The following is a 13,635-nucleotide window of genomic DNA, read 5'->3' as shown; positions in this document are numbered from 1 at the left end:
CAGTATCGATAATCTGCTTATAAATGTAGCATTAAATAGTTACAATGGATATTGCCTAGTAATGAAGAGAGTGAACTCATGTCACCCGATGGACCTCCTGATGCAGATTTCTTGCTTCCTGCATTACACGCTTTTGGCATCTCTACTTTCCTCACCTTCGGTTTGCCAACATCATCTGGCCAAGAGACTTGAGCTTTTCTGTGAAGGTGGAGCTAATAAAAATCTTAAATCTGCGTTTCTTTTGCCTTAAGGAAAAAAAGTTACTAAAATATGGAGAAGATAGCTGCTGCTTCCTTAATCAGGCTAGCAAGAGGCCAAAGACCATAAAGTTAAAGTGAATCAGCAGTTCACATTTGCTTCCTACTTCTGTCATTTGTTAAAAAGTAATCTATTCACTAAATAAGGGATAGTTGGCTCAAGTAGTTAAGTGGCAAAAAATTTGTTGTTTAGGTTGGAATCCATTGGAGAAGTAATCTTTTATAAATTTGCTAAACCCAATATAAATAAATATATTTGGACTATACATAAAATAAAGTATTGAATAAAGTCCAAAAAACCCCCTTTATGCTAAATAATAATAATAATAACTAATCTATTCCTGCACTCTCCTTCCTGATAACAAAAAAGGTGAAAAAATTTCAAGCCTTTCCACCTTTGTTCATTATAACAATTTTCATGTCAACAATGGATCATATTCTACAACGTATTAACGCAAACAAATCTCCTCTTCAATTACCTGTTATTCTAAAAACCCATTAATTCGAAATCCATGTCAAAATCTCAAATTTCTTTTGGAAGTTTTTTTTGGTACGGTGCTTCTAATAACTTGTTTCAAAATCACGTATGAACTTAAGTATTATATGACAAATTTATATAAAACTATAAAACATAAATCACAAAATTGAATTAAATTTGATATTATATTAAATATCTACTCTAAAAGCAAATAGTAATACGTCGAATGGTTTAACTTTAATATAAAATCATTGAAAATCTTATGAATAATAGATTAACAAAACTATAAGTTAAAATTAAAATTTATCACTATACTTTAATTTGATTGAAATTCATCACTATAATCTCAATCTTGCTAATTTTTAGATAAAAAAAAGTAAAATTGATAAAAAAAAATTATCATTTTCATTAATGGAATATTCAATTATGTTATTTTTTTTTATCTAAGATCAAACGGAATTCAAAATATAATAATAAAATTAAAAAAATTAAAGTTCGACAATATTCAAAATTAAATCATAGTACAGTAACAATTTGTCCCTAATCTTGGTGAATTTACTGGCAGGAGATTGATGATCCACTTTAGGAGTAACTTTTATTATGCCTTAGAAGAGTTTTTTTTTAGGCAAGTTAAAAACTAAGTGATAGGACCAACTCTTGAAACAAAAAAAACCACTGAAAGGCCCAAAAGCAAAATACACCAAATCTTAAAGGCCCAAATTCATATTTCACCAAATGAGCCCGTTAAAAGCCCTAAAAAGGAAGAGGAAACATTAGGGTTTAGGGTTTCCATACATATAATGATCACGCTTCGCCTCATTTCTCTTTACTAGTTCGGCTTCTTCCCCTTTCCCCAACCTTTTTCTCTTTCACGCATCTGACGAGGAGCCGACACTGCTATGGTTCACGTTAGTTTCTATCGCAACTGTAAGCTTACCCCATCGTCTCTTTCCGCACTTTACCTTCTCTTATTATTGTACTTTTTTTTTAACTAACCCGTAGTTTCTGCTGAGTTTGTATTATTTTATGAAAGTTTTTGTTTTCCCATTATTTTCCATTTTTTAATTATTTTTGGGTTCTCACAAATGGGTATTTGCATTTAGCTATTATAATAGTTTTGTTCTCATTTTTAGTTAATAATGTAGTTGGGTTTATTTTGTTTAATATTAGTTACAATGTTAGAGTTTATCTTTGTCTTGGATTTTGATTTATTTTTAGGTCTTATTAGCCGCTTTGATCTATTTGCTACCTGTTGATTTACTAATTGGAACACTATTTAGTAAATAAAGATTATAATATAATTGACTTAAAACAGTTCGAAAGATTACAGCTTGAGGTCTTGAGTTTGAAACTTGGCAATGGCGCGGTGGAATTTATGGGTTAATGGGTGGCAGAGTATTGCTTTCCGTTTTGTAGCTCAAATGCACGAAAAAATAGTATAATTGATTGATTAGTGTCATGGTATTTTCGATCCTAATTGAGAAAAATACTTGTTTTGCTTTATGGGTTTTGGTGCTTTTCTTGATTTGGTTCAAAAATTAAAAAAAAAAAAAAAAAAAAGAAAGCTGAAATTGATGTGTGGTTGTAGATGGTAAGACCTTTAAGAAGCCAAGGCGTCCATATGAAAAGGAACGTTTGGACGCAGAGTTGAAACTTGTAGGAGAGTATGGGCTCCGATGTAAGAGGGAGTTATGGAGGGTTCAGTATGCTTTGAGCCGTATCCGAAATGCAGCTAGGGATCTTCTCACTCTTGATGAGAAGAACCCTCGTCGTATTTTTGAAGGTGAAGCACTTCTTCGTAGGATGAATAGGTATGGACTTTTGGATGAGAGCCAGAACAAGCTTGATTATGTCTTGGCTTTGACTGTTGAGAATTTCCTTGAGCGCCGCTTGCAAACACTTGTGTTCAAGTCTGGTATGGCCAAGTCGATTCACCATGCTCGTGTGTTGATTAGGCAAAGGCATATCAGGTAAAGACTACTTTTTCTTGCTATAGAGTGGGTGGGTGTTTATTTTTACTTCATTGATGCTTTGATATTAAGTTGATCCTAGAAGCTGCACTAGTTATCTTTTACTGCACATGATGTATCTCTTAATTGTATATATAGTTGGCATTTTATTCAATTGTTGTTCATTTCCGGTTTGCTGGCTATCTTTTGTAATCTTAACTGTTTGTTGGAAAGGATTTTTCACATTTTATGAGTTTCATTAATTGGCTCAAACACCACTGTGGTTTAGAGAAGCTACATGTTTTCATGATATGAACTTATTCTTTCTTTTGAAGAATTTGAGTGATTGACTTCTGCAACTAGTTTTCTGACAAATCCCTGGGCTGATTGCTGATCTGCCAATTTGGCTTCTCTTTTGCAAGTTGTTGTGATTTGTTGCCTTGTACTTTGCATATTTCTGTACGTGATTTCTTGTTTGAGCAGTTTCATAAATGTAGCCTACTTGAATATGTTTGTACGTACATGCTTTGGTTGTCTGAAAGATAATTATAGATGCTCCAAATGTTGTGTCCTGATGTTTGTTCTTTCCTTGATAGGGTTGGGAGGCAGGTGGTCAACATCCCATCATTCATGGTGAGGGTCGACTCCCAAAAACATATTGACTTCTCTCTCACAAGTCCATTCGGAGGTGGCCGCCCTGGAAGAGTGAAGAGAAAGAACCAGAGAGCAGCTGCCAAGAAGGCTGCTGGCGGTGACGGTGATGAAGAGGAAGACGAGTAAACCTTAGGCTATCACCACCAGGTCCACCGCTAGGAACCCTTAAAAAACCTCTGTTTGGAACTTGTCATCTCCTCCGTTATTAGACATGGTTTGAGTTTTGTTTCCAGACCTTTATCGTAGTGGATCTTGGTGTATGTTTTGCATTTACTGTTCTGTGTTTTCCCGGATTTTTGAAGATATTTGAGTAATTGGGTTGTTTTAAGATTAAAATATTTTAATCTCGGTCATTTATACTAGCTAGCTGTCTAGCTCCACCATTTTGATGGATAATGTCATCTATATTACCCAAATCTTAAGTGGCAATCTGTGGTTTGATATGGTCACAAGATCACTGGAGAATTCATTACATCATATCAGTACCAAATTTTAGAGACTTAATTGTCATAATATGATTAGCCAGCATTAAAGATTTTTGTTTTTAGACTTTTTTGGTAAGTAGAACTTTAAAACGGGTGGAAGCTTTCTTTTTTCAAAATTTATGAATGTGTTTGGTAATAAAATTATGATAAAATAAAATAAAATAATATTAAAAATATGATTAGGTTAAATAATATTATTTATTTTATATTTAATACGTGTAAGAATTAAGATAAATTAATTTATTTATTAATTAAATTTATTTTTTAAAATTTATATAATTTAAATTATTAACATAATTTTTAAGGATATAATAAAATATGTAAGTTTAATTTCATGAATTAAAAATTATTCTTTTCGTTTTTGGGAGGATTAAATTATCTTATAATAAGGGGATGATTAATTTTGTTTATAATTTTATTTTTTTTAATATAAATTAAATATAATATAAAATAATTATCATCTTATACACCAAATAAGCTATTAAGTTTAATATAAGATGTATATTGATATTTTATTTTGTCATAAAATAAATATTTTTGTTCATATAAGTTTGTTCAAAATAAAAAAATATTAATCTATTAATATTTCAAAAATTAATAAAAAAATTTAAAAAATAAATTTGTTTATAAAATTAATTTAAATAATTATGATTTTTTAAGCAATTATTTATTTTAAATTTTTATAATTTTTTGTTCTATTATAAAACAATAATTTCTACTCATACAAACTCATTTAGGATTTTATCAATTTCAAACTTTTTCAAGAGCAAATCTAATATACTAATTTCAAACTCTTATCATTCTTTGACTATAGTGATCTCACGAAAGGAAAGTAACTATATTTTGCCATTTTGTTGCCTACCTCACGAGCTCTGCTTAGTGGCAGCATTAACCACTCAAGTCTCCAACCCTCTGTCCAGCTACCATTGAAGATGTAACAACTGATCATCAATTCGAGTATGGGATTTTTCCACTAACCCCCCCCCCCCCCCGGGGCTTTTTTATGGTGAAGAAATCCTGAGCAAGTAAGTTGCTTTTTCTTAATAGAAGAGTGCACGCTTTTAATTAGTTTGACTAGGGTTGACATCGAGTTAGGTTCGAAGTGAGTTTTACTCGTCTCGAATTTGATTTGATTTTATATGTTATTAAATTCAAATCTGATTTTATTCGAAATTTTTTTTATTTTTTCATATCTGATCTCGATTCGATATTATATAAATCGTATCAAATCCGACTTTACCTGAAATTAATAAAATATTATTTTTTAAAATATAAATTATTATTTTTTAAATATAAATATTTAAAAATATCATTATATAAATATATATATATAAATAAATAAATAATTAATTAATTAAAAAATAATTTTTTATATAATATTGAGATTGGAATCAAGTCAAATTTGCCTAAAACCTGAATCCGATCCAACCTCGATTGTTTCATAATATTATTCGATCCGACCTGAAACCCGAATTTTAAAAAAAAAATTTAACCTCAGATCAAATCGAATCAAAATTCATCGAAAACGAATTAAATTACCGACCTTAAATTTGACACAATAAATGTTATTAAGCAGTAGCTTCGTACACGTTTTGCATGACAAATTTTCAAATTTATAGGAAGCATTTATTTATATAATAATAATTTCCCCCGCAACACCAAAAGCAATGCTTCCCTCCAGAACTGAATGACAAAAGCCATAAAATTAGCTCAACATCAAAATCAAAAATACTATTTTCTGGCCAGACTTCTTAATCACTGGCCACGTGTGCCCCATCCAATAATTATACACTCAAATGCTCAATCATGCTGCATGCTATGTAAGATTTGACATTGACTAATCCCCCACTCATTTTCTTCCACCTCAATGCTTTAAACACATTCCAAAGTAGCTAGTTAGTGTCAATTGAAAAAGAACATGTGTATTTAATTATTAAAAATCTTATTAATACTAACATAATCTTATTGAAAATAACATTCAAGATTGTATATTTTCTTCTCAAATCATATAATAAAGCAAAATAACTTGAAAAATAAAGTGACGACAATTATAAAAGTTAATCTCTCTCACTGCATAATAAACTAAAGAAAAAAAAAGTGTAGCACAATGAGACTGTGGCCATAAAAAAAAGAGTGCCCCATTGACAAAAAAAAAAAAATGCAATTGTCATGTCGAAAAATGGTAGTATATGCTGATAATATCACCAATTTAATTGAAATAAGAGTTTATATATAATATGAGCATACACGTGGACATAAGAGATAACAGATGATTAATTTTCATTTTTTATTATCTATTAGCATAAAAAAATAAATGTACACATAAGCTTCTTAACATTTAAAACTTATAAGTTAAATCATGTTATTTGAGTGTGCTTTAGAGTAGTAATTTAAAATTGAATAATTAATCATGTTCTATGGAATAAGAAAATAATAATAATAATAAAAAGAAAAATAAGTTTCAAGAACGAATTGCAAAAACTATAATAAGATAAATGTTTTACAGGAAGAATAAAGATGTGAACATCAATATGCAACATTTGTATCATTAATATTAATCTATGTTATGATTATACAAGAGTAGTAAAAGATGAAAATTAAAAGTTCACAAAAAGGACAATCAAATTCTAAAATACAAATACCAAAAAAAAAAAAATCGAAGAGTCTCACTCTGATTTACGCCTACATATGATGAAATAAAAAAAAAATGCCTACAAACAAAGAAATTTCAATAATTAGAATTAGTTTTAAATTTTTTAAACAAAATATATGTTAAAAATAAAATTTACTGAGTAAAAGCAATAATAAAAAATAAAAAATAGAATAATAAAAGTAATAAACAAAAGCACTCAAATAGAGGTATAAATGATATTCTCATACTCGTAAATTATTCGATTTTGACTCGAATAAAATTCAAATTTAGTTCAATTATTATCGAGTCGAGCTCAAACTCAAGTAACTAGACTTATTGATCGAGTTAAGTTTGAGTATTCTTATATTCAACTCAAATAGTTTACCAACATAATCGAACTTTTGTATTTTAATATATTTTAATTAATAAAATATTTCAAACTCAAGTTTGAGCTCTAACATAAATAATCAAATTTTTATAAAATATAAAAATCAAGTTTATTTTTATATGTTAATTAAATTTAATCAAACAAACTCAAATAGTTTAATTTTTATCTTTAAGTTGAGTTCGAATTAAAAAAATAAAATTCAATCAAAATCAAATCAAGTTTCAAGCTTTGAATTTCAAATCAAACTCGAGTTTAAACTTAATATTATATCAGTTTAAATTTAATAGATTACACCCTAAATTCAAACATAATACAATTACAATTGTTAACAAACCCAAACAAATGCTTGATTCATTTTCTCAACCAATAGTTGCATTCCAAACGTTATAAAATTGAGCCTGAAAAATGTCAAGCAGATGGAAAAAAATAGAACATTATTTTGTATTATTGTTATAGATTGTGGATTTATTTAATTCTACAATGAAAAAAAATCTTGAGGTCTTAATCCCTCATGACGTGGCATTATTAGGTGATGTGGCGAATAATTAGAGACCCGAAAAAGCTCCATGGCAAATAAAACGGCAACGGTTGTGAACCTTTAGGCTAGTATCTTTCACCACGTCTTCTTCAGTCAACCACGTGATAATCGCCTTTCTTTCACAGCACTGCCACGTGTCATCCCACCAGAAATTGCCAATCCCCACAGAAACTCACCGTTTTGGTCCTCCTCTTTCCCTCCTATAAATTTCCTCGCCACCCTAAAAAATTTCAGCTTAAAAAAATAATAAAATTAAAGAATCACCTTTAGTGTTAGGGATACCGTTTCGATGGAGGCGAAGAAGGAGGCGCCGGTTATGGAGGTGGAGAGTGGATATTCGTCGACGGAGGAGGCGGAGGTTGAGTCGCCGAGGTCTGTAGTGGTGCAGGTGAAGAAGAAATTAGAGAGAGTTCATAGTCAGGTTTTGAGGATAAGAGAGGGAGAGTCGCACCTTGGAGAAGATTTCGTCGGCAATAATAAAAAGAATAAGAGCGATGTCGTCTGTGAAGGAGGCGGTGGTGATGGAGGTTTCCATGAAAAAGGACGACGTCGTGTTAACTTTGTGGTTGTTTCAAGGCCGATCTTGCCTTGCTCGCCTCTCAGCGGCAAGAACAACGTTAAAAGGCCTTGCACTGAAACTACCTGAATCGATCAACTCTATCAATATAATCAAGGTTCGTTTTCTTTTTGATTTATCATTGAACTTTTTTTTTTCTATTCATTTTTTTTTGTTTCTTTTGCTGTTTGGATGCTAAGAAAACTTCTGTAAATTTTAAATGGCAGGAGTTTCTAGGGAAGGATTTTCTAGTCGAGCACGGTGAAGATTCGCAGTTGCAGTTTTAGCTTGGTTGGGAAAGCTTGAAGATCAGTTAAATATCAGTTAAATAGATTTTTAGTTTTGATTTCTTAATAATCAGGGTTTAATTATAATAGTAAATTTATAGATTGAAAAATCTTCTTTTAATCTGTAGATCATGGTGTATAGAACAGTATTAAATGTACAATGGAATCATTCTACAACTCAACAAAAATAGCGTAGTAATCTTTTCTTTTCTTTTTTTCACGTAAATAATTTTGTTTCTTTCTTGTTCTTATAATAATAAAATAGTCAATCCATCTATATTTACAATTTCGAATAAATTGGATAAAGTTTATCCAAAATTATTGATAGATCTTTTTTATCTATTACTTAAAAAGATAAATTTATCTTAATACTAATAATTTTTGGATTATTAATTTATATTTAGGTAATAAAATCTTTTAATTTCAAACGTGAATTTATACTGTTATCACATGTTGATTGAATAAAATTAAATAATTAATTTTTTAAAATGTTTTCCACATATCATCCCTTTAAATTCTCTTGTGCATTAGATAATAATTCATCAATTTTTTTTAACTCATTTACCTTTAGATTTTAGAATATTATTTCTTAACAAATCATTAGTTGGTCACTTCACTCGTTCGATTTGGGTCAACTTTTTGTTCTCTAATATGAACTGGGCCCAAAGAAATCTTATCTTAGATTGGGTTTCATTGGGCTGTAAATGGCCTACTTTTTACTAATGGGTTGCAAAGATTTTGGTTATATTATAAAATTTTTAGACATAGAATTAGTAAAATAACATGTACTTTTAAAGTTTATTAAAAAAAATTAATTAAAAAAAAGACACATGGTGGTCTCTAAATCCTAGAGTTAAAAAAAATACACTATTAATATATCAAAAACCAACCAATTTCTCATTGTTATATTGTTGCTGATCTTAATTTGTAATTAATTTCACCTTTGGATTAGTGTTAATCCTTATTATTAAAGATTTTCCTTTATGCAGTTTATTTTTTCAAAAGTGTAATAATGTGAAACAATATTTTAGTCCAAGGAAGCAGTTAGTGAAAATATGACAATGATGCTGTCTCTGCTTATACTTCCTTAACAGTTTTTGAAAAGTTTGAAGAACAATGAAAAGTTCTTCGTTCTCTTCTTGGAAAATGACCATGAAATAGCATAAAACTCTGAATAAGCCAAGAATGAAATTATTATTCCTTAATTATTGAGCCTACCAGGTGATCCATTATCAATATATATCTACATATATCTCACACTAAAATCAAGAAATAATTCTTCTGTGAAGCAAACTTATCAACCAACAAAACCGGTATATAATATTAGGAATGGAAATTCAAACATAGGGCAAAAAAAAAAAAAAAATTCCAAAAAGAGAAAAACACGTAAATTATAAGCCTTGTGCTTGTTGTTCCCTTGGATGGCAGCAACAGGGAACAACCGAAAGAGAGACTGAAATATATATATATATATATATATGTATATATGTATATATATATATATATATATGTGTGTGTGTGTGTGTGTATCTTACAATGACTTGAAAAAGTTACTACAAGAACAAAAATTGCAGTGATTATTGTTGTAGAAGTTGCTTAAGGATGTTTGCATTAATGCTACTATCGGTGTTTGGAGAGGCCATTAACTCCGATATCCGATTGCTTAAATTATCAATCTCTCCATTAAGCCTCTTAATATGGCTGCATGTCTCATCCAGAAGCTGCAATAAGAATAAAGATAGAGGCAAGGTTGAGTAGTGAACTGATTGTAAACAAAAGCCATAGCATTTAGTACCGTGCTTGGAACTGTGTTAGTCTGACTTTTCACTTTCTTTCTTTGAAATACTCGTTCTGTCACATATCTGGATATAAATGTCGACCCTCCAAATATATGAAAAAACTTAAAAAAAAATAAAATCCGTACACATACCCGGTCATCAATCCTGAGTGTGAATATCATACACGGGCTTGAGACCGAGTTGACTAGTTAAGCATATATTTCTCCTTAACTTTAGACTATTGGACAAGGGGAACCAAGTGCATGAGTTTTTCATTCTTACCTTTGTTGCATTTCTTTTCTTCTTCTTGTTATTTGATAGCAATTCTCGGAGTTTGAGGCTAAAATCATCATTTTCATTGCTTCTGGAAGTTGATCTTTTGCTAGACATTTTGTATGAGGGAGGGTGAGAGGACATTGTCTTTAAATTCTGCGGTGTAATGACCAATGAAATAAGTAGGCATTTTATAGATGTCGAAGGTTAGCAGTTGACATGGGTTAGGGCCCATTTGTCCAAAATCTGCAGGACCAGTTTGTCCTCTTGAATTTCGGGCTTTTTAGATGTTGTTTGTTTTTGACTCGAGCATTTGTAACATGCGTACGCAATTAATTTGACTAAATGATGGAAATTGATCAAGTATTTTAGCAATAGTACAATATAATCCCTTCTCCATAAGTAATGGAATGCAACATGCTTGCCCCAAGGTCAAGAAGCTATTAATAGGCTTTTGTTGAAGTAATAAATAGGTTTTTGGTCGGTAATTAGCCATAGCTTAAAGAAACTTTGAAATAATTTTCAACCATAAGAAACCTCTTAAGTTTATATATGCAAAAGAAAAAAAAAAAAAACTCATTGATTTTCAGAGACATTTGCTTGAGACTTCGGAGTGATCAGATATTATTCACATGCAAAATGCTTAAACTGGGTTTTGGGCTGCTTGATTGCTGGGAAGAATGTAGACAATAATGATTTTGAATCTTACATTTCTATGTAGGAGTATCTGAGACTGAGACCACAAATGACTTGGAGCTGTAAATCTGAAGCCTTAAGATCTGATCATTTTGTCTAGCATGAGGTTAATCATTTCCTTTTCTTCCTCCTTCCTTCGATCATTGTTTTGACTTTTGATAAAGCCTGTTTCTTCTTCAATCAATTTGCTAGAACACTTTTCAGGCCTACCACAATAAGGAACTTACTGTAAATTCAAGCAACATCAGTAAATTCTCAAATTCCAACTACATTTGATTACTTCAACATCATACATAAGGTAGAAACGCATTTGAGCAAAAATAAAAGGAAAGATTAATGAAAACTTGTCTTTTGATGCTACAAGAGAGAAGACAAAAAGAACACGACATTTTCAATAGCTGAACAATGAGTCCTTTGCAGAACAACTCTTTCCTTTTTTCCACTCTAACCTTGCGTAGTACTCATAGCCTTCATCTTCATCCTCTTCTGCACGCAGATTCTGCACCAACCTCCTCATAAAAGAGCAGCCAAGTCTTCTCTAGCTTATGAAAACTCACCTTCCTCCATAGCTTCACCAACATACCAATGCACAAATGCACGCTTGGCATACATCAGATCAAGTTTGTGATCAATCCTTGAGAACACTTCCGCAACACTTGTAGAGTTTGAAATCATACAAACTGCCCTCTGAACCTTGGCCAAATCACCAGGCACCATAGTAGGAGGCTGGTAGTTAATACGACATTTGAACCCAGTTGAACACCAATGGACAAACTGGATTGTCCTCGTAGTCCTGATTGTTGCCCCTGCCCGCATTCACATCCTTCGGCACTACAACATCTCTGTACATCAAGCAGCAGAGCATGTATTTCCCATGGCGTGGATCACATTTGGCCATCATAGAAGCTGGTTCAAAAGCTCTGGTAGTGATTTCTGCCATTGATAGTTTCTCATGATAGGCTTTTTCAGCAGAAATGACCGATGCATATGAAGAAAGCATGAAACGGATTCGAGGGTATGGGTTTAAATTGGTCCGAAATTCTCTTACATCCACATTCAAAGCACCACCAAATCGCAGCGACGCAGTCAGGGAAGAAATAACCTGTAAACAATCAGACTCAAAACATTATCAATATTAGTATACATGTAAAAAATCAAAATTATTTGTCATTTATTATTTGAGAATTTACAAATACCTGAGAGACCAGCCCGTTGAGACTGGTGTAAGTAGGTCTCTCAAAGTCAAGGGATCTTCAGCAAATATCATAGATAGCTTCATTATCAAGGAGAACTTCAACATCAGTGTGCTCTAGGATAGAGTGGGATGAAAGAACACTGTTGTAAGGCTCAACAACAGATGTAGAAATCTGAGGGGAAGGGTAGACAGTGAAACCAAGTTTTGATTTCTTGCTATAGTCCACTGAAAGCCTTTCAAGAAGCAGAGAACAAAGAGCAGATCCTGTCTCACCACCAACAGCATGGAATACCAAAACTCCTTGAAGCCCGGTACAGTTATCTGCTAGCGTCCGAATCCTGTCAAGGCAGAGATCCACTATTTCCTTGCCGACCGCATAAAAAATTTGCCCTCCAAGTTTAGAGTACTGACATTGGATTCAATGAGAAAAAAATTTTCTTAAGCTCTTTTCTTACTTGTATATTGGCTTCTGGCAAAGTTGCTGGCAGCATCATCTTCTTTGCCACTAATAAGCTCTTCATGGTGGAACAATTGGCGGTACGTCGGGGTCCTAACTTCATCAATAACAGTTGGTTTCAGATCCAAAAACACAGCACGAAGGACATGTTTTCCGGCTCCGGGTTTCACTGAAAAATGCGTTGAAAACAATCATCTCCGGCTCTAACTGTTTTATGACTTGCATTTGTCCATCAGGCTGCATCCAAAAAAGAAATTAAAGAGTGAAAAAAAAGTTAATAGCCAACAAAGAATAAAAGGAAAATATTGATTTTATGTTGAAAAAAAAAGGAAAAAAGAGTGACCCGAATAGTAACATTATTTTTGGAATTTGGATGCGGTGAAAAAGAAGTGGCCAAAACCAAGGAATAGTAGCCAAGTTTCTGAAAAATTTCTGATGGCATTCATACAATATCGGGACCTAGCAATTTATTATGGACTTCCATTTTTATCAAAACTAAAGTAAATATATCTTCGTTGTTCAGGAAACTACTGTTTCTAGTAAAGTTTTACATCATCCAATAAATAAATTCTTCTCTATATTATTTCCGGAGGCCTTGAATTTATTATTATATTTTAAATTTGAGTCAGTTGAACTCAGATTGCATCTTTGGATCATTTGGAATATTTATTGATAACTTGTTCAGTTAATAATTTGACTGATATACTGGAAACAAGAGATCAATTCTATTGAGAAGAGCCTTTTCCAAGTGCAATCTAATGAAATTTATTCACAAACTTAACGCTGAATCTATGGCTTTGGCAACAAAATCTAGTTCATAACTCATTGGAGTAAATACTTCAGGTAGCAAACAAATACCAGATGATAAAAGTAGTACAAGAAACCAAAAGTTATGTAAGGCATCCTGAGAAAAGAGGTGACACATGCAAATTGTTAGTGAATGAAAGGGCTTCTTTGGAAATGACTCACAAGCTTTTTGTTTTTTCATGGAAATTTAGAATCAGAATCACAA

At 31.6% G+C, this 13,635-nt stretch overlaps 3 protein-coding genes and 1 pseudogene across 4 annotated transcripts; 2 read left to right on the top strand and 2 right to left on the bottom strand.

Moving 5' to 3' along the window:
* Nucleotides 1-1,507: 1,507 nt before the first annotated feature.
* Nucleotides 1,508-3,700, top strand: LOC111299620 (small ribosomal subunit protein uS4y-like). Its single transcript, XM_022894918.2, has 3 exons — nucleotides 1,508-1,662; nucleotides 2,324-2,705; nucleotides 3,281-3,700. The coding sequence occupies exons 1-3, from the start codon at nucleotides 1,635-1,637 to the stop codon at nucleotides 3,462-3,464; spliced, it is 594 nt and encodes a 197-aa protein (XP_022750653.1). The 5' UTR covers nucleotides 1,508-1,634; the 3' UTR covers nucleotides 3,465-3,700.
* A 3,896-nt stretch (nucleotides 3,701-7,596) lies between these two features.
* LOC149513738 (uncharacterized) lies at nucleotides 7,597-8,415 on the top strand. Its single transcript, XM_089746836.1, has 2 exons — nucleotides 7,597-8,055; nucleotides 8,165-8,415. The coding sequence occupies exon 1, from the start codon at nucleotides 7,671-7,673 to the stop codon at nucleotides 8,025-8,027; it is 357 nt and encodes a 118-aa protein (XP_089602962.1). The 5' UTR covers nucleotides 7,597-7,670; the 3' UTR covers nucleotides 8,028-8,055; nucleotides 8,165-8,415.
* A 1,109-nt stretch (nucleotides 8,416-9,524) lies between these two features.
* Nucleotides 9,525-10,425, bottom strand: LOC111300553 (transcription factor ILI4-like). The gene is made up of 2 exons (XM_022896182.2): nucleotides 10,285-10,425; nucleotides 9,525-9,945 (listed from the first exon to the last, which is right to left on the bottom strand). Exons 1-2 carry the CDS (start codon nucleotides 10,417-10,419, stop codon nucleotides 9,802-9,804), a joined length of 279 nt encoding a protein of 92 aa, XP_022751917.2. The 5' UTR covers nucleotides 10,420-10,425; the 3' UTR covers nucleotides 9,525-9,801.
* Nucleotides 10,426-10,673: 248 nt separating this feature from the next.
* Nucleotides 10,674-13,107, bottom strand: LOC111300552 (tubulin alpha-1 chain-like; annotated as a pseudogene). The gene is made up of 4 exons (XR_016330143.1): nucleotides 13,072-13,107; nucleotides 12,622-12,860; nucleotides 12,168-12,556; nucleotides 10,674-12,073 (listed from the first exon to the last, which is right to left on the bottom strand). The product of XR_016330143.1 is annotated as a tubulin alpha-1 chain-like (transcript).
* Nucleotides 13,108-13,635: the final 528 nt, after the last annotated feature.

Source organism: Durio zibethinus, chromosome 18 (assembly GCF_047325235.1).
Source record: "Durio zibethinus cultivar Kanyao isolate XHJ-2024 chromosome 18, ASM4732523v1, whole genome shotgun sequence".
Taxonomy (NCBI): domain Eukaryota; kingdom Viridiplantae; phylum Streptophyta; class Magnoliopsida; order Malvales; family Malvaceae; genus Durio; species Durio zibethinus.
Note: the sequence above shows the minus strand (reverse complement) of the source record. Positions and strands in the feature narration are given on the sequence as shown.